Source organism: Schistocerca americana, chromosome 2, assembly GCF_021461395.2.
Source record: "Schistocerca americana isolate TAMUIC-IGC-003095 chromosome 2, iqSchAmer2.1, whole genome shotgun sequence".
In the NCBI taxonomy this organism is placed as follows: domain Eukaryota; kingdom Metazoa; phylum Arthropoda; class Insecta; order Orthoptera; family Acrididae; genus Schistocerca; species Schistocerca americana.
The window spans coordinates 543,862,518-543,888,584 of record NC_060120.1 but is presented as its reverse complement, the minus strand read 5'-3'; the positions used below and the strand labels follow the sequence as shown (position 1 = coordinate 543,888,584).

The window sequence follows — 26,067 nt, the reverse complement described above, 5'->3', positions numbered from 1 at the left end:
CTGTAAAGAGTGTGGATGTGTACAAATGTTTTAAAATAAAAACTGAAATTTCCTGGTGTGACTTGTGCTACAGCAAAGAAAATAAACAACCTTCAATTTGCTTTTCAGAAAGAGTTAAACAAGCAACACAGGTTCAACCACACAACAAACTGCACATCTTTTTTGTTTCCTATTGTCACTTTAACATCACAAATAATGTACACAATGCCAGAACTGAGCGATCTGATGGCGAAATCTGAATGTAGCTTACATATCTTTCATTCAGATCTTGATTTGGATGTATAACAACACAGCTAAACCGCAGGGCTCTGTGTTAGCTCCACTTCTTTTCAGCTTATATATTGCCGATATGCCATCAACATCTTCCAGGAAGTTTGGGTACGCAGATGATTGGGTCTTGGCAACACAGCACAAGAACTTTGAGGTCATGGAAACAACCTTAACATCTGACTTGGAGACATTAAGTACATACTTTCATAAATGGAGATTACAGCCAAATTCTACAAAAATTGAAACTAAATGTTTCCATCTCAATAATAAATTAGCAAGCAAACAACTTGACGTTCGTCTCGAGGGAAATCGATCTAATGAGCATCCAAAGTACCTTGGAATCACTTTGGACAGAGCACTCACTTATATATAACATCTCGGAATAATATTCTCCAGAAGCTGTGCGGCACTACTTGGGGCTCCTCGGCTGACACGCTACACATGTCGGCACTCGGACTGGTCTACCCGGCCACAGAGTAGTACACTCCGGTCTGGATGAATAGTGTTCACACAAAGATAATTGACGTGCAGCTGAATAGCACGATGCAAATTGTCAGCAGAACTATGAGATCAACCCCAACACATCGGCTGCCAACTCTAAGCCACATACCACCTGCAGACCTACGTCGGAAGAACGCTCTTCTCCAGGAATATAGGAAGATACGCGACATCATCCAGCTCCCTATACACTGAGACATGCCTGACCTGGAAAGAAACAGACTTCGGTCTAGACATCCAACAATGATAACAGCCAAGGAATTGCAAAGTATAAACTTTGATACAATAAAGACCTGGAGGGAACAATGGCGAGAGGTGTGTCCTCCCCTGCATCACTGAGAGACCACCTGGATATGAACTACCATGTAAAATATGGTCATCCCTTAACAGAATACAGACAAATCACAGAAGATGTGCACATACTCTTTACAAATGGGGAAAAACACCAACTCCCAGCTGTTGACTGTGGAGTCAACAGACAGACCATCCACCGCATCGTCCAAGAGTGCGACAGAAGAGCATACAGTGGCAAGTTCAGTGATTTTCTGATGGCAACAAATGTCGCAAAAGACTTTATACATAATCTTGATGTTTGTATTTAATTGTATTGACCATATACAATCTTGATGTGTCTATTTAATTGTATTGCCCATTATCTGTATGTTTTATACTTCTTATATAGCATATTTTATTGTGTTTTTTGTGTGTATCTTTATTTAGACATTTGTAAGAAGTGTAAAATGATGTGCACTGCCATAAGCTAAATAAATAAATAAATAACTGAATATGTGTAGGCCCCTTTATATGATGAAGCATGAACGTTCTCCTTTTTAAATGAAGTGGAACTGCGAGTTACAACACTGAGAGATGCATCCTTATTTTTCAGTGCATACTGCATAAAGAAGATGGCACCAAATCATATTTGTTTGCCATATTGAAGATTAGATTAGATTAGATAAATTATTCATTCCCATTAAAGAGGGAAACATCCTGGGTTTTGAACATGTCAGATAAACACATTACAAAAATGTAATTAGAAAAATTTGAGTTTCATTAAGTTTAATGATCCTCAGGCAATAACCAGTAAAATTATGTACATGAATTAAATTTAAACTTCTAATATTTACAGGTTTAATACTTACATCTGCTTTCATTAAATCCATCATTCAGCCATTTGCTAGTTTCCTGGCTATTACAACCAAGTATTGCCAAAAATTAAATTATTCATTTCAGTGGTCCTCAGTTAAGAACAGTCCGATTATGTACAAGATTTAAACTTAAACTTCCACTATTTACAGACTTAAGACTTACATTTGCTTTCCATACACCCATCATTCACACAGTAGGTAGTTACTTGACTGTTACAACCAAGCATTTTCAAAACTTAAAGTATAATAAATTTTCATTAAAATGGTCTACTGCACTTGTTCACTTGTTGAAAAACTCATGGAGGAAATAAAAGCAGTTGGCCACCAAAAATTCTTTAAAATTATGTTTAAATTGCGCGTTGTCCGAAACTAAACTCTTAATGGTTGCTAGTAACTTACTGAAAATATGCACTGCTGAATATTGGACTCCTTTCTGGACAAGAGAAAGTGATTTTAAATCTTTATGTATATTGTTCTTATTCCTAGTATTGATACTGTGTACTAAGCAGTTAGTTGGAAAAAGAGCTGTATCATTTACAACAAACTTCATTAAGGAATCAATGTACTGAGAAGCTGTGGTTAATATGCCCAATTCTTTGAGTAGGTTTCGACATGATGTTCTTGGATTTACACTACTCATTACTCTTATTATTCGCTTCTGTACTCTAAAAATTTTTTCTCTTTTTGTGGAGTTAATGGTTCAAATGGCTCTGAGCACTATGGGACTTAACATCTGTGATCATCAGTCCCCTAGAACTTAGAACTACTTAAACCTAACTAACCTAAGGACATCACACACATCCATGTCCGAGGCAGGATTCGAACCTGCGACCGTAGCGGTCACGTGGTTCCTGACTGAAGCGCCTCGAACCGCACGGCCACACCGGCCGGCTTTGTGGAGTTACCCCAAAATATGATACCATATGACATAATGGAGTGAAAATAAGCAAAATATGCCAGTTTTTTTATATTTATATCTCCTATGTCTGACATCATTCGCATTGCAAAAACAGACTTGTTTAGGTGCTTTAGCAGTTCGTTAGTATGTTGCTCCAAACTGAATTTATTGTCAAGTTGTAATCCCAAGAATTTTACACTCTTAACTTCTCCTATTTCCATGTCATCATATTTTATACTATACACACACCAAAAGGAAATCTCTTGGAAGTTCTGAACTGCATATAGTGGGTCTCTTCAAAGTTTAATGACAGTGAATTGGCTATCAACCACTTATTAATGTCAGTAAAAATTTGATTAGCTGCCCTTTCTAAATTTATATTTGATTTACTATTTACTGCAATGTTTGTATCATCTGCAAATAAGACAAACTTGGCATCTGGTAATGTAACAGATGACAGGTCATTAATATACACAAGAAACAGTAGTGGAACCTTGGGGGACACCACATGTAATTTCTTCCCAGTCAGACGATTGTTTTCTATTAGTAAGATATGACTGAAACCACTTTGCAGCACTACCAGTGACGCCATAATATTTTAATTTACTTAAAAGAATGCTGTGATTCACACAAACGCCTTTGACAGGTCACAGAATATGCCAGTTGCCTCTAATTTGTTGCCAATGAATTAAGAACATTTTCGCTGTAAGTGTAAATAGTTTTCTCAATATCAGAACCCTTAAGAAACCCAAACTGTGACTTTGACAGTATGTTATTTTCACTAAAGTGTTTAAGTACACGCTTGAACGTAACCTTTTCAAAGATTTTTGAAAAAGCTGGCAAAAGTGAGATCGATCGGTAATTTGACGGCATTTCTTTGTCCCCTTTCTTGTGGAGAGGTTTAACTTCAGTATATTTAAGCCAGTCCAGGAATGTTCCTGTGACAAGTGATTGATTACACCAGTAACTTAAGATATGACTAAGCTCACATGAACACTCTTTTATTAACTTTGTTGATATGTTATCATAACAACTAGAATGCTTTGATTTCAAGTACTTTATGATGGATTCTATTTCTTTGGGTGAAGTAAGTGTCAATTCCATTTTACTGAGATTGCTTGTGTGCACTGGTCTCAGATATTCCATTGCATTATTTACTGAACCTGACAACCCCATGCTATCAGTAACAGAGACAAAATACTTGTTCAAATGATTTGCAACACAACATGCATTTGTTACCAGGGTTTCATTTATTTTTAGAGCTATTTGTTCCTCCTCATGTCTGGTTCTATCTGTCTCTGACTTAACTATATCCCATATTGTTTTTTTTAACTATATCCCATATTGTTTTTATTTTATTGCTGGATGTATTTATCTTCTTCTCATAATGCAGGTGTTTAGATTTCTGGATAACCTTCTTCATTATTTTGCAGTAATTTTTTAAATGAGCAATAATGCTAGTATCAAAGGTGTCCCTACATATCAGATAGTGTTTCCTTTTTGTCTCACATGATATCTTTATCCCTTATGTGATCCATGGTTTCTTATTAGACTTCTGCTTACTTTGAGTTACCTTCAGGCGAAAACAATTTTCAAATAAGGTGCTAACTTTATTAATGAATGTTTTGTATTTTCCATTTGTGGCTTGGATGCTGTAAACATCCATCCAATTAATTTCTTTGAGCAATCTCCTAAATTTCTCAGTTTTTGACTGTTTTATTGGCCTTCTGTATTCAGTTCTGATAGATGTTTTACCCTGACAATTTTCAAAATTTAATGTTAGGTGTTGCATGTCATGGTTAGATAGCCCATTTACTACTGGAATGAGATTTTCACTCTGCAGCGGACTGTGCACCGATATGAAACTTCCTGGCAGATTAAAACTGTGAGCCGGACCGAGACTCGAACTCGGGACCTCTGCCTTTCACGGGCAAGTGCTCTACCAGCTGAGCTACCCAAGCACGACTCACGCCCCGTCCTCACAGCTTTACTTCTGCCAGTACCTCGTCTCCTACCTTCCAAACTTTACAGAAGCTCTCCTGCAAACCTTGCAGCACTAGCACTCCTGAGAGAAAGGATATTGCGGAGACATGGCTAAGCCACAGTCTGGGGGATGTTTCCAGAATGAGTTTGGGAGGTAGGAGACGAGGTACTGGCAGAAGTAAAGCTGTGAGGATGGGGTGTGAGTTGTACTTGAGTAGCTCAGTTGGTAGAGCACTTGCCTGTGAAAGGCAAAGGTCCCAAGTTCGAGTCTCAGTCCGGCACATAGTTTTAATCTGTCAGGAAGTTCCATTTACTACTGGTTTTGTAATGTGGCTTAGTTGCCTAGAATTGTCTATAAATATATTATCAATGGCAGTCTTACAACATTTGTATAGCCCAGTTGGGAAATTTACAGTAGAAATTAAATTGAATGACAATGTAACTGATTTCAGGAACTGTTCGCTGACAATGTGTTTCAGGACATCTACATTAAAATCACCAGCAACCACTAGTTCCTTGTTTTTTTTAATTTTAGATGAGATAATAAATCTTCAAGACCGTTTAAAAACAGGTTGGAATTTCCTGAAGGTGCTCTGTATATGGCTACTATTATAAAGGACCTATTATGAAATTCTATCTCTGTTGCACACACTTCTAAGTGCTGCTCTAAGCAATGTCAATATTCTTAAATTTAAAACTGTTTTTAACAAATGTGGCAACTCCTCCTTTCTCCATCTTTTGTCTACAGAAGTAGGAGGCTAACTTAAATTCTGTAAGGTTTAACATATCTATGCCACTGGTCACATGATGTTCAGAGAGGCAGATTATATCAACTGGGTTGGATGACTCTAATTCATCAATGCACATAAGTAGTTCATTAATTTTACTTCTAAGCCCTCGAATATTTTGATGCACACTAAAGATAGTTGGCATTTCACATTTACCGAGATGAAATCAGGTGGAAATAAATTTTCTGCTGATTGCTGTAAATTTTTAACCAACAGCTGTGTTCGCTGATCCAATGTGCCAGGATTATGCTGTTTGATTTGTTTATTAAACTGAAAGTTTGTTTCAATCTTTACTTCTCTCAGAACTTGACTTCGTTCTATCCTGCCTATTCTAAAAAAGGTGCTGCTCCAACACCTATGACCACTGGTATTACCACTCATTGCAGTGCCTCCCCCCCCCCCCCCCCCTTTACATTTCCTGCTATTAGCCCAGCCAGTTTACCCTTCCCTTTCCTGTTGAGGTGTAGCCCATGTGTAGTATAATCCCACCTACTGAGAGAATCAACAGGAACCAGACCAATACGTGACCCCGCACTCGACCCAAGCAGCCGTTCCAGCTCCAAATTAACTCTCCCGACAGAAGAGTTCTATTGCCCGGCCCACCCAGAATAACCACGGTGTATTCCTTGGTAAAATCTTTACAAAGTGAACCTAAATCCTCTGTCACCTGACCCAGGCCAGCACTTGGTTTAAAAAAATTTGTGACCTGGTATTCTGATCCTAACTGAACCTGCAAAAGTTGGCCTACACCTCTGGCATGTGAACTACCTAACAACAAAACTTTCTCTTAACTGACTTCCCTACATTCTTATTCAATGTTCTACTGAAAGTTTGTTGTGCCCTCTCTACACCTACCTCTGTCTGAGGCTCATCAGCTTCTAACTGAAGCGACAGGTCAAACTTATTCTTCACATTCACCACAAAGCTGTCTGACAAAGTTCTAGGTCTGTTACTCCTGTTACCTGTTGCCACTTCCCACCTCTCCTTACCTTTCTCCCTCCTTAACCTGCTCATATCTTCCCTAGCCTGCTCTAACTGTGCCTGAAGGGCAGCAATTTTCCCCTCCTGTTCCACTATTTTCCTATCTCTACTGCATATCCTACAGAACCACTGATGAGTCTGATCCACTTCCCCATTTCCCACACCGCTACAGTCACCCCAATGGAAAAAACTACTGCACCCATCACACCAAGCCCCAGAGCTAACAATTCTGTGGCATGTCAGGCACTTTTCACTCACGGTAAAAATCTTACTTTAGTGAGAATAAGTCAAATTAAATTACAGGAAAACAAGAAAACACTTTTACGAAAGATTAGGTCTAGTCTCAATCGTATGTAAACAAACTTACTTTAGTGACAATAAGTTAGATTACTGAAAAGAAAAGAAAAACACATTTACAAAAATTAGGCCTAGTGGCAACTGTACATAAACAAAGCTACTACCATATGTACAAAGTTTCCAGATACCGGAATTTAAAATTTACGCTGTGTTTCGCAAAATAAGAGTTAAACAACAAAGGGATATGCTTTTCTTAACTTGCTGGAACGGAACAGAACAATTAAATGAGATTCTATAAGTTTTACTGCGCTAAAATGTATGCAAGAATACGATCGTAACCCTACTTTATGTTCCTTTCACGTTTTCTAGAATAATACGCAAAGAGAAGTGAAACCTTTAATAGTAAGCTTGCAAAACACACTAATACACGTATTAAACTGATTTCCTGAACTACACAGAGTTTTATTACACTCTAAATCACTTACCTGTACGGCAGCACAAAACACACCCGTCTCGCCAGGTGCAGGGCTACCAACTTGAAGAATTTAATGTTCCAGTTGTGTTGGATAACAAAAAAAAATTGTCGTTTCTACCTAAGCTTTCTTCTTTTGCTGGCAACAACTACACAAAACCTACACAGTGTAAAATTCAAAACTTCGATGAACAACACAATGTGATAAATCAGTGAACTTGTACCCAATGGTAGCATTTTCTGTGTCATCAGAGGAAATGACCAATCTGTAGAAATTGACACCTGTTTGAAATTATTTACCAGAAGTTACATACAATCTACCTATCAGTAATAAGAATCAGTTGTGAATTACTGATTATTCTCTATCAGTAATTTAACACTACTCATTCAAAAATAAAAGGAGCAACAGCAAACTCTTGAACATGATAGGAATTTCAGCATAGCTGGGTTTCATATTGCAAAATGTTTAATATTTATTCCATAAAAGCAGACTTTGCAACATTAATTAAAACCAAATATCAGTAACATTGTACTTATATCAATTTCACTGGAACCAATGGAAGTATTTGCTGAATAATGGAACTCCTTAAGAGTGGATTTGTCAATACATTCTTTTACTGTACCTTGTACAATTGATAGCACCTGTCTTGGACGATTCAGTGACAGAGCAAGCTGCAATGCTTCAAGGAGATGGTCTGCCTGTAACAAATTGTTTAACTGCTGCTCCTGCAAAACCAACTTCTGGATTGCCTCTTCAGCAGCAGCTCGCTTTTCATCACTTACATCACGCCAAACCACCAATGTTGAATCAGAACCACCTGTCACAAGGTGGCTTTCATCACTGGACACTGGAGAGAGTAAGAGAGAGACAGAGAATCATTTACTTGACATCCAAGACTCAAAACAAAGACATATACGAATAAACTTCTAGAGCACAAAGTAAAATATGTGAACAGTAATGATTTAATTTATAACATAGTACTATTTTCACTGATTAGATTTACAAGTTAAGTCTTGTGTAAAGACTTTTTGGTGTTGGACAAGAAAGCCATATTTCAAATACACAAATTATTTGTTTGACTGCTGTGGAGCTACTTCATTATTTTTAATGAATGATAGTAACTAAGACCAAATTAGCTGACTGGTCAACCAGAAATTACAACTGTCATGACAATTCAGTGTGCCATCTGGTAGGCTAAGATATTTACAGTGGTGTGTAGAAGGAGTTTTTTGGTACTTACTAAATCAATCCAATAACATTTTAAGCTTAATATATAGTACTGTACTAAGATAATGCATGTATTAACCCATAAACATCATAGTAAAATGTTCAAGCACCGAACATTACATCATTTTTCATATAGTTACGGACTTTCAAAAGTCAGCATGAAAATCATATGTCAAAAAGTCATCTTTGCTTCCACTGTCACCACAGGAGGAATGAAAGGATGAAATGACAGCTCTGTTGCAGAGAAATGTTGACTCAGTCTTCTTGATATTAAGAAACATAACCTAATGATTCGAATTGCACTTCCTACTTACAGGAATATAAAGAACAATTCAGTAATTTAACAGGTGTAAATTGATCTAAGCTTTCAAAAGCATAATTAAAATTGGGGTCAAAATGAAGCAAGAGTAAACATGTCCCACAGATAATAGAAAACCTCTTTAACAGTCATAAAATGTTATTTTTAAAATGGTAAACACATAATATACCCAACTTTAAAGCCACCCTAACCATGCAACTATTTTCTCAAGGAACAACATATACAATTATATAAATATGGTAATGACATGTCCAGGCAGAAAGCAATGTTCGGGTGCATTAGCAGTAATACTCCGAATCAACAAATTCGCTTTTAAGGAACTCCTGTTCTTAATAACTGTTTACGTTGGACCTGGTAAACCTCCCATAAAAATGATTTTATTCCTCTCTTGTTTTAATACACCCCACTTTAGGGGAAAGTCTACTTCTAAGGTACAAACATGAAATTAAAGTCCAGTTTTCATGCAATTCCTAAGATATCTGAGTGGTTTTCTGATTTCTTTCAGTTTTACACAGGTTGAACTTTGGGCCTTGCGGCACAATAATGGTAACTGATTGTTTTGATTGACACATAGCTAGATCATAGTTTCTTTTTTTTTCCAATAACTCAGTTACCCTTGTAGCAAAACCATGAAGATGTGTTGAATGAATCAGAAATTAATTTCTGCCCTGCCTACTGTGCAACTTGGGTCATGTGATCTGATGTCACTGTCACTTAGTCTACGAAGTGCAAGAAGGGTAACTACTTCTTTATTGAAATGCCAAACGTATCGGTGTCACTTTGTGGAGTTATGGCCTGCAAATGCAGAAAGATTATAATTCAGCAAAAACTGATCATCATTAAAGATGTCCAAGAAATATAATGCTGAAGAAATACAATTTGGCTTCATCTACGTTGTTGACATACAGAAAATAGGGAAGCATTCTTGAATGTCAAAGCTAATGATTCCTACAGACCTGAAACGAGGAACATTTATATGTCTACATTAAATTATGAGGAAAATATTCTGTTAAAGTGGTTGGAGGTACTGAAACATCCAATATCTGTCAGTCTTGATCTGAGAAGTCATCAAGATGGCAGACACTGCCATTTCGCCCTTATACAATATGGTGACCATGACATCACAAATTAAAGATAGAAACAGACAAAAATAATGCAAAATATATTTAACTGGATAAACTGCGTGACACTAAGGAAACAATTGTGAGAATTAGGATACCTCGGGTGAAGACAAATTAATTATATGACATTTCTAATATTAGAGACATAACAAAACAAAAGATTACTCAAAAAACCAGCAAACAAAATCCTCAATAAATGTAAAAAGAGAAAGTGAACTCTAAGATAACAAGACACAAATGATCTGCAAAGAAGTGTATCAGAAATTTCACTTAACCTGCAAGCTCATTAAAAATTCACAATACCGTAAAAGAACAAATCGCTCCAAAAATTGGTATCAGAAATTTTGCTTGACCTACACAGCTCAAACCAAGTCCATGATGCCAAGAAACCAAAACTCACTTGCACAGCTGTTACTGAACACCTAACCTAACTGAAATATCTAGAATAAAATCCAGTATATCCACCAACCACAATCAAAATAGTTAAAACATAACACCAAAAAAAAAAAAAAAAAAAAAAAAAAAAAAAAAAAAAAAAAAAAAAAAAAAGACATTAATATCAATTTCAATATACAAGCAACACACAATTAAGCACATAAATAAACATACCATACACACTACAATGAAAACAAATAAAACAACGAAAAGATTTTTGTGCCCCCCCACCCCCCCACCCACACACACAGACAGGGAAACAAAAACTGCTGATGCAATCCATTTCTTCCAAACATAACCCCTCTTAAACCACCACCCACCCACCCATATGAAACACAAAACCCAAGTAAATACATAATTTAAAAAAATTACATCATTCATACTTGTGAAATAGAAAACATAAAACACCCCCAAAAAAAACAATCTAACACAACCCCCACCCCCTCATCAAATCTTCCAGAGAAACTAGAAACTACACCAAGAAAACACACTAAACCCAAACCCAAAATTGACCCTAACAAACTAACCTGAATCAAATTAACCACTTACCTCCATCCATTAATTCAACTTAAAACATTTGGCCTACACATTTTCCCAATAATGTTTTACAAATTCATAAACAGACAAAAATTATCTAACAAAATCTTCCTCCAGCAGTACTCATCTAAGTGAGATTGCAAGGTGAATGTGTACTTCTTCCCTCTGTCTACCACAGATTTAATGATCGCCCCAGTACCCTTCTGTTGTATATGTACAAGACCCATTTGAAAATTTTGAAACTCCACTCTCTGACTGCCAACTAAATGCTTAAACCCCCACTCCCTAAATCCCTATAAGATGACTATGAATCAGAAACAACTCCCAGAATATGACTCACTCTCCCACATCTCACCTTAACAAATAATACAGATACATCAATTTCAACAACACCTCCCCCCCCCCCCCTGTCCTCCCAACTGTCTCATACTTGGTCACTGAACAAACTCTTCCCTACAAAAAGAAAACGAATACCTCAACGTACAATCACTAACACCAGTCTCAACGGCACAAAACTCAATAGAGAAGTGATATCAAAAACAGTATGTTCACAACAAAATCAAACAATAGAAAATCCACAAAGGAATATCAACAATGTTGCAGCAAATAGGTTGCTACTTACCATAAAGAAGACACATTAAGTTGTAGACAGACACAACTAAAAGACACTTACATAGAGCTTTCAGCCACAGCCTTCATCAGCAAAAGAGAAAAAACACAAACAAACAAGCAAGCACACTCCATGCACACGTGAGCACTAACTTTGGCAGCTTAGGCCAGAATGCAAGTGTTACATGGGATGGCAGCAACAATGTGGAGGGGGCAGGGAAGGGGATAGAATAGTAGTGTGAGGGTAGGTGGGACAGAGGAACGCTGTCTGGCAGAGTGTGCAGGGACCAGAATGCCAGCAGGTGCAGTGTGAGGAGGTTATGGTGCAGGGAGGTTGGGAAAAAGGGAGCGAAAAGGAGAGTAGCGGGGGAAGATGAGCAGGTGCTTTGGCAGAGGGTAGCAAACAAAGAGGCCGGAACACAAGAATGTGGAGGAGATAGTAGGACTGACAGTGTGGAAACTGTAGGGTGAAGGGTGTGGGGAGAGTATGTTCTGTAGGTTGAGGCCAGGATAATTACTGGAGCTGAGAATGTGTTGTAAACTCCCATTTCCAGATTTCAGAAAAGCTGGCGGTGGAGGGGAGGATCCAGATGGTTCACATAGTGAAGCAGCCATTGAAGTCAAGCACATTATGCTCAGCTGCATGTTGTGCCACTTGGCAGTCTACTTCGCTCTTGGCCACAGTTTGGCGTAGGTCGTTTATCCAGGTGGACAGCTGGCAGGTAGTCATCCAATATTAAAAGCAGCTAAGCTGGTAAACGACATGGCTGCTTTCGCAGGTGGCCCATCCCCTGATGGATTAAGATAAACCTGTGACAGGACAGAATAGGAAGTGCTGGGTGGGTGGAGTGGGCAGGTCTTGCATCTGGGTCTTTCACTGGGATATGATCCTTGTGGCAAGGATTGGTAGTGGCATAGGGATGATCTAGGATGTTGTGGAGGTTGGATTGTCGACAGAACACACTTCAGAAGGGGTGAGGAAGATCTCGGGTAGGCGTCCCTCATTTCAGGGCATGATGATAGGTAATCGAAGACCTGATGAAGCGCGTGGTTCATTTGATCCTGTTAGGGGTGGTACCGGGTAATGCAAGGGGGCACTCCTTCGTGGCCAGTTCTTGGGGATGGTGGGAGGATTGGGACTGTGAGGGGAAATGACACAGGAGATCTGTTTGTGGACTAGGTCTGGGGGATAGTGCTTGTCTGTGAAAGCCTTGGTGAGACCTTCACATACTGAGCACAGGAGCTTTTGTCACTGGAGATATGCCATCCCCAGGTAGCCAAGCTGTATGGGAGGGATGTTTTGGTGTGAAAGGAATGACAGCTGTCATAGTGCAAGTACTGATGGTGATTGGTGGGTTTAGTGTGGACAGAGATGCAGATGGAGCCACCAGAGAGGAGAAGGTCAACGTCTAGAAAGGTGGCACGCCGGGTTGAGGAGGACCACATGAAGCAGATGGGAGAGAAGGTTTCGAGGTTGTAAAGAAGTGAAGATAGGGTGTCTTGGCCTGAGTCCAGATCATGAAGATATCATCAATGAACCTGAACTAGGCTAAGGGTATGGCAGTTTTAGGAGGCTATGAAGGTCTCATCTACATGGCCCATAAACAGGTTGGCATAAAAGGATGCTATGTGGGTGCCAATAACTGCACTGTGGATTTGTTTGTGTACCTTCCCTTCAAAGGTGGTCTCCTCTAGATGGTCCACAGACAGGTTGGCACAGAAGGGTGCCATGTGGGTGCCCATGGCTGTGCCACGGATTTGTTCGTATATCTTCCCTTCAGAGGAGAAGTAGGCGTAGGTTACAATAAAGTTAGTAAGGTGTGGGCTTGAGGGATGCTGGTGTAAACGGAGGTTGCATCAACAGTGACAAGTACAGATCCAGGAGGTGAAGGGGTAGGGATGGTGGAGAGTTGGTGAAGGAAGTGGTTGCCATCTTTGATGAGATTATGGGCAATTGGTTGGAGGTGTTGCTCAACGAGGGCCAAAATTCTTTCAATGCGGGCACATACCCAACCACAATAGGGCATCCAGGATTTTTGAGTTCGTGGACTTTGGGGAGCATGTAGGTGAGTGCCTGTGGCCATCGCAGTGAGGAGGGAAATGGATCCAGAGGAGAGGCTCTGGGAAGGGCCTAAGGCTTTAATGCCTGTTGGCATTCTGGCCCCTACACACTCTGCCAGACAGCATTCCTCTGCCGCCCTCTGCTCCCCCCCCCCCCCTCCCCCTTCTCCCCCCAACTGTACACTACAATCCTTTTTCCCTTCCCCGCCGCCCCCAGATTGCTGCTTCCATCCTACATGATAGTTGCATTCTGGCCTGAGCTGCCAGAATTGGCAGTCATGTTTGCATGAGGTGTGTTTGCTTGTATGTATGAATGGTGCGTGTTTCCCTTTCTCTTTTGCTGATGAAGTCTGTGGCCGAATGCATTGTGTAAGTAACTTAGTGTGTCTTCTGCACGATAAGTAGCAATCTGTCATTTCCTACATTGTTGATATATTAACAACACAAAATCTAAAATGGCCAGCCTAGAGTTTTGAAATCAGGAACCTCTCTGAACTGAATGCCAAATATAGTCTCATCAAGAACGCCACATATATTCATCCCTGGTCTGAGAAGCAGCAACTTTGATTAATCCCGTAACATTGCCACAGCCGAGGTACTTCGCATATTTGGCACTCAAACCAAAAAACTACAAAAATTTAATAGTTTTCACCATATTGTAGCTCATAGGGGCACACAATGACCTGCTGATAAACTTCGTAATCATATCCATAACTAATAACAAGCAATAAGCAAAATTAAATCTCCATTCATAAACAACACATTGCACTAAGAGTTCCAGTCCAGAAGCAAATCTACAGCCAATAACTGCCAACATAAAAGTAACTCACTAGCAAACTGCCACACACACTTCCAATAATATTCCTAGTAAATGGCACTCAAGCAGTCCGATGAGTCCCTAACATCACTCAAAAACATTTTGAAACATCTACATTCAACACTAGAGAGTGTCACCAAATACTCCACCGTACTCTTCAAACATGATCCCTTTCATTACACACCTTCTACTTCCATGCATGCCTCAATGATTTCAAACAACGCAGTTATGTCACGGGTCAAATCCAGCAACTGGTACAGCAAGTTTTGATTGACCCAAGGGGTGTCAACAAACACAAAGTGGCAGCATTTCTGTAAGTGGAAACAAACTACAAGAAAAGGCTCATGAAATCAGCATTGAAAACTGAAGTCCATCGACTGGCTGGTTTGGTCTTTTTAAAAAACATCATAATCTGTCATTCCGAAGTGTAAGTGGAGAAAGTGTAAGCTACAGTAGATTGCCACAGGGTTTTGGGCCCAGATACATTTTCACCACTGATGAACCTGACGCCTTTTAAAACTTATTTCCTGCAAAAACATGTTCTGTTAAGGGGCATAAATGCCACAGAGATAAAAAAAAGTAAAGAAAGGCTGATGATGTCACTGTGTACAAATAATGACGCAAGTGAAAAGCTGCCTTCCACTAATACGGAAATTTATAACTCCCAGGCATTTCAAAAACGCAAAAGCTCTACCTTGTATTTACAAGTCCAATAGTAGAGCCTGGATGACACCAGATATCTTTAAGAGAGTCCTCAGATATTTAGATGCCAAAACAGGTACAGGAGGGAGGAAATTTGTACTTATTATTGACCAATAGCCTGGACATCCCAAGAAAACATCATTTCTGACTAATTTAATTGTTGTGTTCCTTCCTTAGAACTATACAAGCCACTGGATTTGGGAATAATACACTCTGTCAAAGCCAGATACAAAGTAGCATTTGTGCAGAAGCCAGTTTCCTTCCTTGGGAGGCAGGAAGTGATGAGACTCAGCAGTTGAATTCTACAGGTTATGCATATTTTTGTTGCTGCTTGGAGTCCTGTTACACAATGGACTGTGTTAAATTGTTTCGCAAACGGTGTCTATGGTATAGCCAGTTGCTGCTGAGGATGGCATTACTTCAGAAGACTGGAGTAGGATCAATGATATTTCTGAAAATGTGTAATTCCAGAAATAACTTTATTGTGATGCTGACATCCTGAATTCCACAACAAAGATGGACACAAAAGAGATGTGTGAAGGAGCTGGTGGTGACAATGACAACGAAGTGGAAGCACAGGTTGAGGAGGAGGTGAAGGTTGTTTCTTTTCCTCTTTGAATGTAGATGAGTATATTGTAATGAATGTAATAGAGAGAAACATTCCACAACACAAGCAGACATTTGTAAAGGCTTGTGTCTGTGTATGTGCGGATAGATATGTGTGTGTATGCGAGTGTATACCTGTCCTCCTTCCCCCCTAAGGTAAGTCTTTCCGCTCCCGGGATTGGAATGACTCCTTACCCTCTCCCTTAAAACCCACATCCTTTCGTCTTTCCCTCTCCTTCCCTCTTTCCTGATGAAGCAACCGTTGGTTGCGAAAGCTTGAATTTTGTGTGCATGTTTGTGTTTGTTTGTGTGTCTATCAACCTGCCAGCACTTTAGTTTGGTAAGTCACATCATCTTTGTTTTTTTGGTATATTGTAAGTAATATCAACAAACTAGAATGACAACTTTTTTATTACAGTACTCAGGAAAGGCAAAACAAACCACTCTCATTGATTTTAAAACACAAGAGGTGTTTCTACAATACTGTATTTAAATTTGTAGCACAGGATATTGGTGAATACCTCTTATATCACCAAAACATGTTTGAATTATGAGTCTATGTCATTCCTATGTACTCAGACAACACCTCCATTTCGGGAAAATGCCTTTCCAGGGGGAAAAAAAATGTCTCCAGCGATTCATTAAAATGGTTCTACTGTAACAACTTACAGAATAGTAGAGGCAGGCACATAAAGCAGACTGTAATCATTGCTAGCTTTCGGACAAATCCTTTTTTGGGCTAGAGAAAACTCTCACTTTTAGGGCTACATAGTGTTGCTGGATGCACGGTCAATGTTTTTACTGCAGGTCAACCGTGCAGAGATCCATTTGGGATGGGTTGATAGTAGGGAAGAGAAGGGAAGGAAAGGTATGTAAACAACACCAGTGTGTGATGGGTAAATGCTACGAGTGTATTGGAGGTAAAACTGGGTGGTAAATGTGAGAGAGGGGGAAAAAAGTAAAAACAGTATAGTCAAGAAAGAGACACAGGAAATGGACAAACAAAAATGTTAGATGGTTGCAAAGGGAACTATGAATATCAATTTGCAGGTTTTTGCTATGAATACGCGGAAGGAAATTCGACAGTAGGCTGCAGGATAGTTCTATGACAAGAGGAGATTCATTTGTGCATTTGTGATCATCCATGCTGGAAAATAAGTGTCTGACAAAAAATGATGATGGGAGCACACATTCAGGAGTTGGCAATAACATTCAACAATTGGCAACACCACCCAAAACATAACATCAAAACATGCATTCAATCCCTAATGTTGGAAGAAAAAAAATTCAAATTGCAATTACCAGAAGAACAACAGACATAACAAAGGAACAAGAACACAGCATCATAATATGTAGATCACCATCCACGAAATCTGTGAGCAGAACTTTAAATTCCTACTACGTCACACAAAAGAAAAAGTGTCAGGACTGTTTGTAATCATGTATATAACATGTTAAATGTAAACTAAATAGTATAAACAAAAATATGTACATATTTTAGGCCACTGAAGATGTGTTGCAAAGAATAAAGGCAAAATGCATATGGTACAAAAATTGTGTTTTACTCAGTTGTCAAGGGAACTAAATAAATGAAATGAATTTATTTAAGTGGGGTTGTCGCATGGAAAACCGTTATTTCATAATTTCAAAAGAGAACATACCTGCCAGTGCCCAAACCCTCCCAGCATGCTGATCCATAGTTGCAACACAGTCACTGGTTTTCACACTCCATATCTTAAGAAGTCCATCAGCTCCAGATGAAACAAGCTGCATACCATTATTCAAAAACTCAACACGTAACACAGATGATTCATGACCTTCCAATGTCTGCAAATAAAAGAACATGTACATTTAATTAACAAAAATTATTATAGGCAGAACCGACCTGTGAAAAATCCACTATATGAATTAGCATAGATTGCTACTCACTTCTGTTGTCTCCAGGCACTTAGGCTCCAATGCCAAATTTGCAAGGCTGGCACCCAATACCTCCACTATGTGGTGTATAGCAATATATCCTAATTTATATTGCTGTTAAAAATTGTTATATGTAATACAAGGGACCTCTGATAAGTTAGAGCCTTTGACACAAGTTGCACATGATTTTTATGTTTCTTTTTATCTTAGAGGCATAATTTTTGTTCACAGAAGCTGATCTGCTTGTTTAAGTGCAATTTATTTGACTGATTGTCAGAGTGAAAGAGATGTAGTGCCTTCTAATTCTGATGCCTCGATTACACTGGGGCAACATCTCGCAACGAAGTGGCATACTACGTATGTGTGCCACGCTACAAAAGGCAACATCTTGCTGCTATGCCGCATGCCACACTAAGTCAGTCTTGCAGGAGAATGGGAAATCAAGTGATTGAACCAGCAGCTTACTTGGTCACTACACATGCCTCCAACAATGAAAATGAAATTCAGCGGAAAAGAAAACAATACTGGAAGAAGAAAATATTTAAAGTAGCCCCACGAACTAATATACTAGATATAGCAACCGAAGATGGTGCCTTATTTAATAATTCTACAAGTATGTCCAATGGAGACTTTAATTACCAACTACCAAGACAGTATTTCACCACGAATTCAACTTGGTACCATATTACGATTTCATACTACCCCAATGCTGCTTTGAACAGCACATTCACAAGTAAGTGCTTCACATATGTTTGGGTTGTCTAGGGGCATTTCCTCGGACATCTTCTGAAAAATTAGGGAAGGTAATGATTATGTTTCACTTTCCAGGTTCCGTAGGATACTGAGGAATGGAAGAATGTTGCCAGAATTTTCAAAGTGAAATGGAACTTCTCTCATATTATAGGAGTGACAGATGACAAAAATACAAATTGTGTGTCCCACTAAGATTGGAAATGAATATATTAGCATGAAACCAACATTTAGCATTGTGCTTATAGTAACTGTAGGCACAAATTACTGTTTTCAGTCCATACATGTCAGATGTCATGGTTACATACTTGATGAAGGAGTTTTCAAGAACACTTCTTTTCATAAAGCGTAACAGAAAATAAATTAAAATTCCATCCCACATAATCTCCTCCAATAAGAGAGAAACTGAGTCTATATATTTTAGCATTTCCATTGACCACTAATATCAAGAAACCACATGCTCGGGAATTACCAAAGTCATAGGAAAGAATATTTAATTACCAACTTCCTCAACCAAGACATTTCGTTGAAAATGCATTTCGAGCAATGTCCTCTGTTTTTACAGATTTAGAAAGCCTGTTGTTGTTGTGGTCTTCAGTCCAGAGACTGGTTTGATGCAGCTCTCCATGCTACTCTGTCCTGCGCAAGCTTCTTCATCTCCCAGTACCTACTGCAACCTACATCCTTCTGAATCTGCTTAGTGTATTCATCCCTTGGTCTCCCTCTACCATTTTTACCCTCCACGCTGCCCTCCAATGCTAAATTTGTGATCCCTTGATGCCTCAAAACATGTCTTACCAACCGATCCCTTCTTCTAGTCAAGTTGTGCCACAAACTTCTCTTCTCCCCAATCCTATTCAACACCTCCTCATTAGTTACGTGAACTACCCACCTTATCTTCAGCATTCTTCTGTAGCACCACATTTCAAAAGCTTCTATTCTCTTCTTGTCCAAACTAGTTATCGTCCATGTTTCACTTCCATACATGGCTACACTCCATACAAATAATTTCAGAAACGACTTCCTGACACTTAAATCTATACTCGATGTTAACAAATTTCTCTTCTTCAGAAACGATTTCCTTGCCATTGCCAGTCTACATTTTATATCCTCTCTACTTCAACCATCATCAGTTATTTTACTCCCTAAATAGCAAAATTCCTTTACTACTTTAAGTGTCTCATTTCCTAATCTAATTCCCTCAGCATCACCCGATATAATTTGACTACACTCCATTATCCTTGTTTTGCTTTTGTTGATGTCCATCTTATATCCTCCTTTCAAGACACTGTCCATTCCATTCAACTGCTCTTCCAAGTCCTTTGCTGTCTCTGACAGAATTACAATGTCATCGGCGAACCTCAAAGTTTTCACTTATTCTCCATGAATTTTAATACCTACTCCGAATTTTTCTTTTGTTTCCTTTACTGCTTGCTCAATATACAGATTGAATAACATCGGGGAGAGGCTACAACCCTGTCTCACTCCTTTCCCAACCACTGCTTCCCTTTCATACCCCTCGACTCTTATAACTGCCATCTGCTTTCTGTACAAATTGTAAATAGCCTTTCGCTCCCTGTATTTTACCCCTGCCACCTTCAGAATTTGAAAGAGAGTATTCCAGTTAACATTGTCAAAAGCTTTCTCTAAGTCTACAAATGCTAGAAACGTAGGTTTGCCTTTTCTTAATCTTTCTTCTAAGATAAGTCGTAAGGTTAGTATTGCCTCACGTGTGCCAACATTTCTACGGAATCCAAACTGATCTTCCCCGAGGTCCACTTCTACCAGTTTTTCCATTCGTCTGTAAAGAATTCGCGTTAGTATTTTGCAACTGTGACTTATTAAACTGATAGTTCGGTAATTTTCACATCTGTCAACACCTGCTTTCTTTGGGATTGGAATTATTATATTCTTCTTGAAGTCTGAGGGTATTTCGCCTGTCTGATACATCTTGCTCACCAGATGGTAGAGTTTTGTCATGACTGGCTCTCCCAAGGCCATCAGTAGTTCTAATGGAATGTTGTCTATTCCCGGGGCCTTGTTTCGAATAAGGTCTTTCAGTGCTCTGTCAAACTCTTCACGCAGTATCTTATCTACCATTTCGTCTTCATCTACATCCTCTTCCATTTCCATAATATTGTCCTCAAGTACATCGCCCTTGTATAAACCCTCTATATACTTCTTCCACCTTTCTGCCTTCCCTTCTTTGCTTAGAACTGGGTTGCCATCTGAGCTCTTGATATTCATACAAGTGGTTCTCTTCTCTCCAAAGGTCTCTTTAATATAGGCAGTATCTATCTTACCCCTAGTGAGACAAGCCTCTACATTCTTACATTTGTCCTCTAGCCATCCCTGCTTAGCCATTTTGCACTTCCTGTCGATCTCATTTTTGAGACGTTTGTATTCCTTTTTGCCTGCTTCATTTACTGCATTTTTATATTTTCTCCTTTCATCAATTAAATTCAATATTTCTTCTGTTAACCAAGGATTTCTATTAGCCCTCGTCTTTTTACCTACTTGATCGTCTGCTGCCTTCACTACTTCATCCCTCAGAGCTACCCATTCTTCTTCTACTGTATTTCTTTCCCCCATTCCTGTCAATTGTTCCCTTATGCTCTCCCTGAAACTCTGTACAATCTCTGATTCTTTCAGTTTATCCAGGTCCCATCTCCTTAAATTCCCACCTTTTTGCAGTTTCTTCAGTTTCAATATGCAGTTCATAACCAATAGATTGTGGTCAGAATCCACATCTGCCACTGGAAATGTCTTTCAATTTAAAACCTGGTTCCTAAATCTCTGTCTTACCATTATATAATCTATCTGATACCGTTTAGTATCTCCAGGATTCTTCCAGGTATACAACCTTCTTTTATGATTCTTGAACCAAGTGTTAGCTATGATTAAGTTATGCTCTGTGTAAAATTCTACACGGCGGCTTCCTCTTTCATTTCTTCCCCCTAATCCATATTCACCTACTATGTTTCCTTCTCTCCCTTTTCCTACTGACGAATTCCAGTCACCCATGACTTTTAAATTTTCGTCTCCCTTCACTACCTGAATAATTTCTTTTATCTCGTCATACATTTCATCAATTTCCTATATTGCTTAAAGTAGAGAAAGTTGAAAAAGTAACAAAAGCTTGTAGATATCTACACAATTCTTTAAAGCAGAGTAAAACTTCCAGAATAATTCACTCACCCCAACGATTTTCAGGACAGAAAACTTAGACAAAGATACAACTGATCTTGGTGACTCTATGGAAACTACACGAAATTATATGAGTATAAGCATTTTAGGGAAGATATCTCTAACACCTTCCAATGACGGACGAGTAGCATGAGAAGCATTCAAGGAATATTTTCTGACACCACACTGGAAGGCCGAATGGCAGGACATAATCATGTATATTAATTTATGTAAATAAATAGAATTATACAAACTGACTCACTTTTTAGTTACTTTACTGCTACAAATGTGATCGTGTGGTGTACTATCGTGAATGAATTTTGAAACTACAATTAATTTTTTTACTTCTATCAACCTATTCAAATGCATTTGGTAGAAGGTACTATGTGTAGTCTATTGATTACAAGAAATTGAAAAAAGTGAGATGTTTCACAAACAGAATAAAATTTCCTGATTTAAAAGTATAATTATTCATAATTTTATGACCACTGATTGGTGCACTATTGTAGTTTGCACATGTACCCTTAATGTTATAAAATATGTATAGCTACTGAAATATTGAAACACTTAACAATTAAGCTGGTATTTCCTGGATTTGGATCCGTACATTGAGAATGAATTTTAACAATTCACATGCAAAGCATTTCCTGTCAATCATATTAAGGGCTGAGCGGCATTTTTTACTGGTCACACAGGAGTGTTCTTACTGAATTGCACTTCACACAGTCTTTATCTTTTTCTTTACGGTACTCTTTATCAATTTCATATTTTATTCCATCATTCCATATAAAATCTCTTTTTATATGGTTATTTTGTAGTTAGTTCCGCGGCACCTCAGATTATCTGCAGCCCTCAAGAAATCTTAGATACTTTTCATTAGACCACTTCATGTTTCAAATCTTGCTCTGCTGCCCAGAAAATGCCACACAGGAATCCACAGAGCCAGAGAGCTTCCCATGGTACACTGCGGCAGCTTATAACATAACACCAGGTGTTACTTCGTCATATTAATCATGGGACAGCATGCGTCAATGTAGCTTGAGGCAGTGCCGCTTACCAGAATGTTGCAAGATGGTGACCCGGTGTAAACAAGGCTTTACACAAGCAACAATCAAAGCAGTTGGTTTCTCCATGGGAAAAGTGCAGCTTTTCTTATAACTGAAAATGTCTCAGGAAGTTTTCAGCAGTTCAACAGTGTGATTAACTACCCAAGAAATGATAAACACTTACGGGTTCATATTTGTGTCTTTTTTTTATTCGCTTCATGAGATACTGATGTTTGTCCTGATGAGAAAGGCAACCCACAAGCCTTAATGAAGAAAAAAATTGTTTCTTATCAGGACAAATGCACAGCGCACCTGCAATTGTCATGTCCACAATTGTCAAAAGACACTAAATATTACTGTTCTCTAGATTTAACTCGCTGAAGACATGGATTGGCATGAGAAAATTCATATCAAATTAACAAATCATGACTGAAATAATTCAGTATTTTGCTGAACTCATTAAACTGATAATAGATTTCAATAAATTAGAAAATTAATGGATGTCATTTAATGAGCTAAAAGGTAAATATGATTCAAAAGAAATTTAATTTTATTAATCAAACAAATAACTCCTTTCATTATACCTTGTACTACCACTCCATTTTGTTTAGAATGGGAATGGAAGGAAACAAATACACTAAAAACAATTTAATATCTTGTTTAATAATGTAATTCAAACTTCTTTGAAGTGGAGAAGTAATTAATCTAATCTGCAGTCATTGCACAATGTAACAAATGGTATACCCACAAAACTAGATACAATGATGACAATCTGCAACCAAGAAAACTGTCAGGAGTTTGTTTCACCTCATAAGCAATACATAATCAGAAAACATTAGTGGCAGAACAATACCTTGATGCAAGACAAATCCGAGATAGCCCATAATTTGATAGAGCAGTCTGCAGATGACGACACAATAACTTTATCAACAGGCGAGAACTGCACACACCACACTCCTTTCCTGTGTCCATTCATGACTCCTAAGAGGGATAAATCAGCAGCTGACCATAACTGGAGAAGAAAATTGCATATTTTTTTTAGTATATATTTTCAAGAAAATGCACACAAGCAGCATTAAATCTCATTCCTCATGCTTCAAAAGTCAGTCAACCTGTATATAAATTCCACAAATCTAGTTATCACATTACTTGTGTCATTGATAATAGCCACTGGTTATTTCCATCAAGGTTGACACAGCCCTACAAGGTCATAGTTATTTTTAACCTATTTCTATGTCATAATATAACATAAAATTTTATGGTTGAAAATAGCATGTAAAACAAAACTGCAAAAGCACAATGAAAACTGTTACACCCAAGTGTAAAATGCCATTTACAGAATTTATAGAGGCAGCATTACACAAAGTCAATCAAAACACGTTGTAATGTGACTGGACACAGAGCATAAGTGAAGAAAAAGATACCAACTGTGTAATATGATGTGAACATGGTATGCTTTATATGTACCCCAGCACTGGGCCTTGTTATTAAATTAATTTGCAGACCAGAAATGTAGTAATCACCAGAGTTGCAAAAACATACTATCACTCTCCTAGTCAGCTGACATGAAAGATTGAAATGCATTGTTTTCCATGCAGCATGAAAACAGTTCACCTCTGGACCAGGGGCCCTATTCCAAACATTGCCTACCTAGCACCCTTTACAAGTGTCACATAACTGTAAAAAACATTTCAAAATTTAAAAGACATAAACATGAAAATTATCTATATACTCATATACTGATACACAAAGCAATAAATTAGCCATAAAAATGGTATCCTCCTTCAATGAAGATGATGTGGATGTTTACTAACCCTTACCCAAATATATAGTACATATGCAACCCCACAACACAGATTTCTTTAAAAGATTTAATTTTGACAGCCAAACTTAGAACAAAAAGTAGACTCCTTCCATACCCTCACTTTCTAGGTACCAACACTCTTTCTGTGACAAAAATAGAGATAGAAGCAAAATGTTATGTTTCTAAATAATACTCACCCAATGCAGTTTTCACAAAACTGCAGTGACTACGAGTAGCTGGCAATATTGTAATATTCACATGGCAGATTTGTGACTTTGAAACCTCCAAATTATTACTGTTCTAATGCTCATACACCACTGACTCTACAACTGGTGCAGTAACTATGAGTAGCAATACTGTAATATTCACATGTCAGATTTGTGACTCTGAAACCACCAAATTATTACTGTTCTATTACTCATACACCACTGACTCTAAAAATGTCCAACTACAAGAGTGAGTTTTCAGTCCACTACAACTCACTACAGACAGAGGATACATTACAAACTCACATGAAACATGTGGACATGTTGGACATGAAAGGATTGTTGCCATGTTAACAGGGAGTTTATCAATCTTTCCTGAGTTATCCTGGCAAACAGAATTTGGGTTCTTCTATCGAAATTTCGCTTGAAGACTGTTGTACAGTTATCAGCTGAATTACAGATAGAAGAAATAATACTGTCCCTGGAGGATGCCCAAAAGATGATGGACTAAGGGATTTACTTTATTGCCAGAATGTACCAAACATTCAGGGTACTGCTCAACACCATATAGTACTCTGCAGCACAATCTTTCAACGTGATAAGGGCTGTGAAGCATCATGGTATGGACTCCATGAGCTACCTTGATGCACGAATCATCAACCACCACCCACAACACAGAGAGGTTGGTTGGACAGGGGCCATCTGTAGAGAGGTGAAATAATTCTGTCACAATAAGGAAGTGATGGGGTGATATATGTTAGTTATGCTGATGGTACAGGTTGCCCTTGGGTTACAAAAAAGGACACACATGACTAGACATAAGGTTCTTGTATCACTTGTCAGAGAAAGACAATTACAGGAATGGGTGTATTGGGGATAGGAATAGTGCAAGCCATTAATTCTTACTGCACAAGAGCTTTTAGTATGTGTAAATAGCTCAGCTTGGATATATTCATTCAAGTGTCATTTTTTGTCAACTAAGACTCAAAACTCTGAAAAATGCTTTTCAATAAATATTGGGGGTACATGCCATGCCCCCCGCCCCTCCCAGCTGTGATGCCCATGATTACAGGCATATCAATCATTCACATGGTAGTACCTACACTACTTGCCTGAATGGTACCCTGTGAACAGGTGTGATACATCATTTCATGTGATTCTTGATCCACTGATAAAATGTCATTGGCATGTACTAATGTGTACTGAGGCTCATCAGTCAAAGTGATCTTTATCCAACATGCTCAGAGTGTCTAACAACATGTTCCCACGCCAAAACTAAGCTCTACACCCCATGAAGTATGGTAATCCGAGGGATAAGGACTTCATTACTCCATAGGGATGTAGTGGTTCTGAATGATACGGCACTTCAGTAGTTGTTGCTCAGCAAC

The 26,067-nt window shown here is 38.5% G+C and overlaps 1 protein-coding gene across 1 annotated transcript in view; it reads right to left on the bottom strand.

The window, feature by feature from the left end:
- LOC124595739 (transducin beta-like protein 3) overlaps window positions 1-26,067 on the bottom strand; it is a 161,622-nt gene that overhangs the window by 18,895 nt on the left and 116,660 nt on the right. Inside the window, exons 11-13 of the mRNA XM_047134615.1 lie at window positions 23,523-23,681; window positions 17,432-17,597; window positions 7,959-8,183 (exon numbers count right to left, since the gene is read on the bottom strand). Coding sequence (XP_046990571.1) covers window positions 7,959-8,183; window positions 17,432-17,597; window positions 23,523-23,681 — 550 coding nt within the window. The remainder of the gene's footprint in view (window positions 1-7,958; window positions 8,184-17,431; window positions 17,598-23,522; window positions 23,682-26,067) is intronic.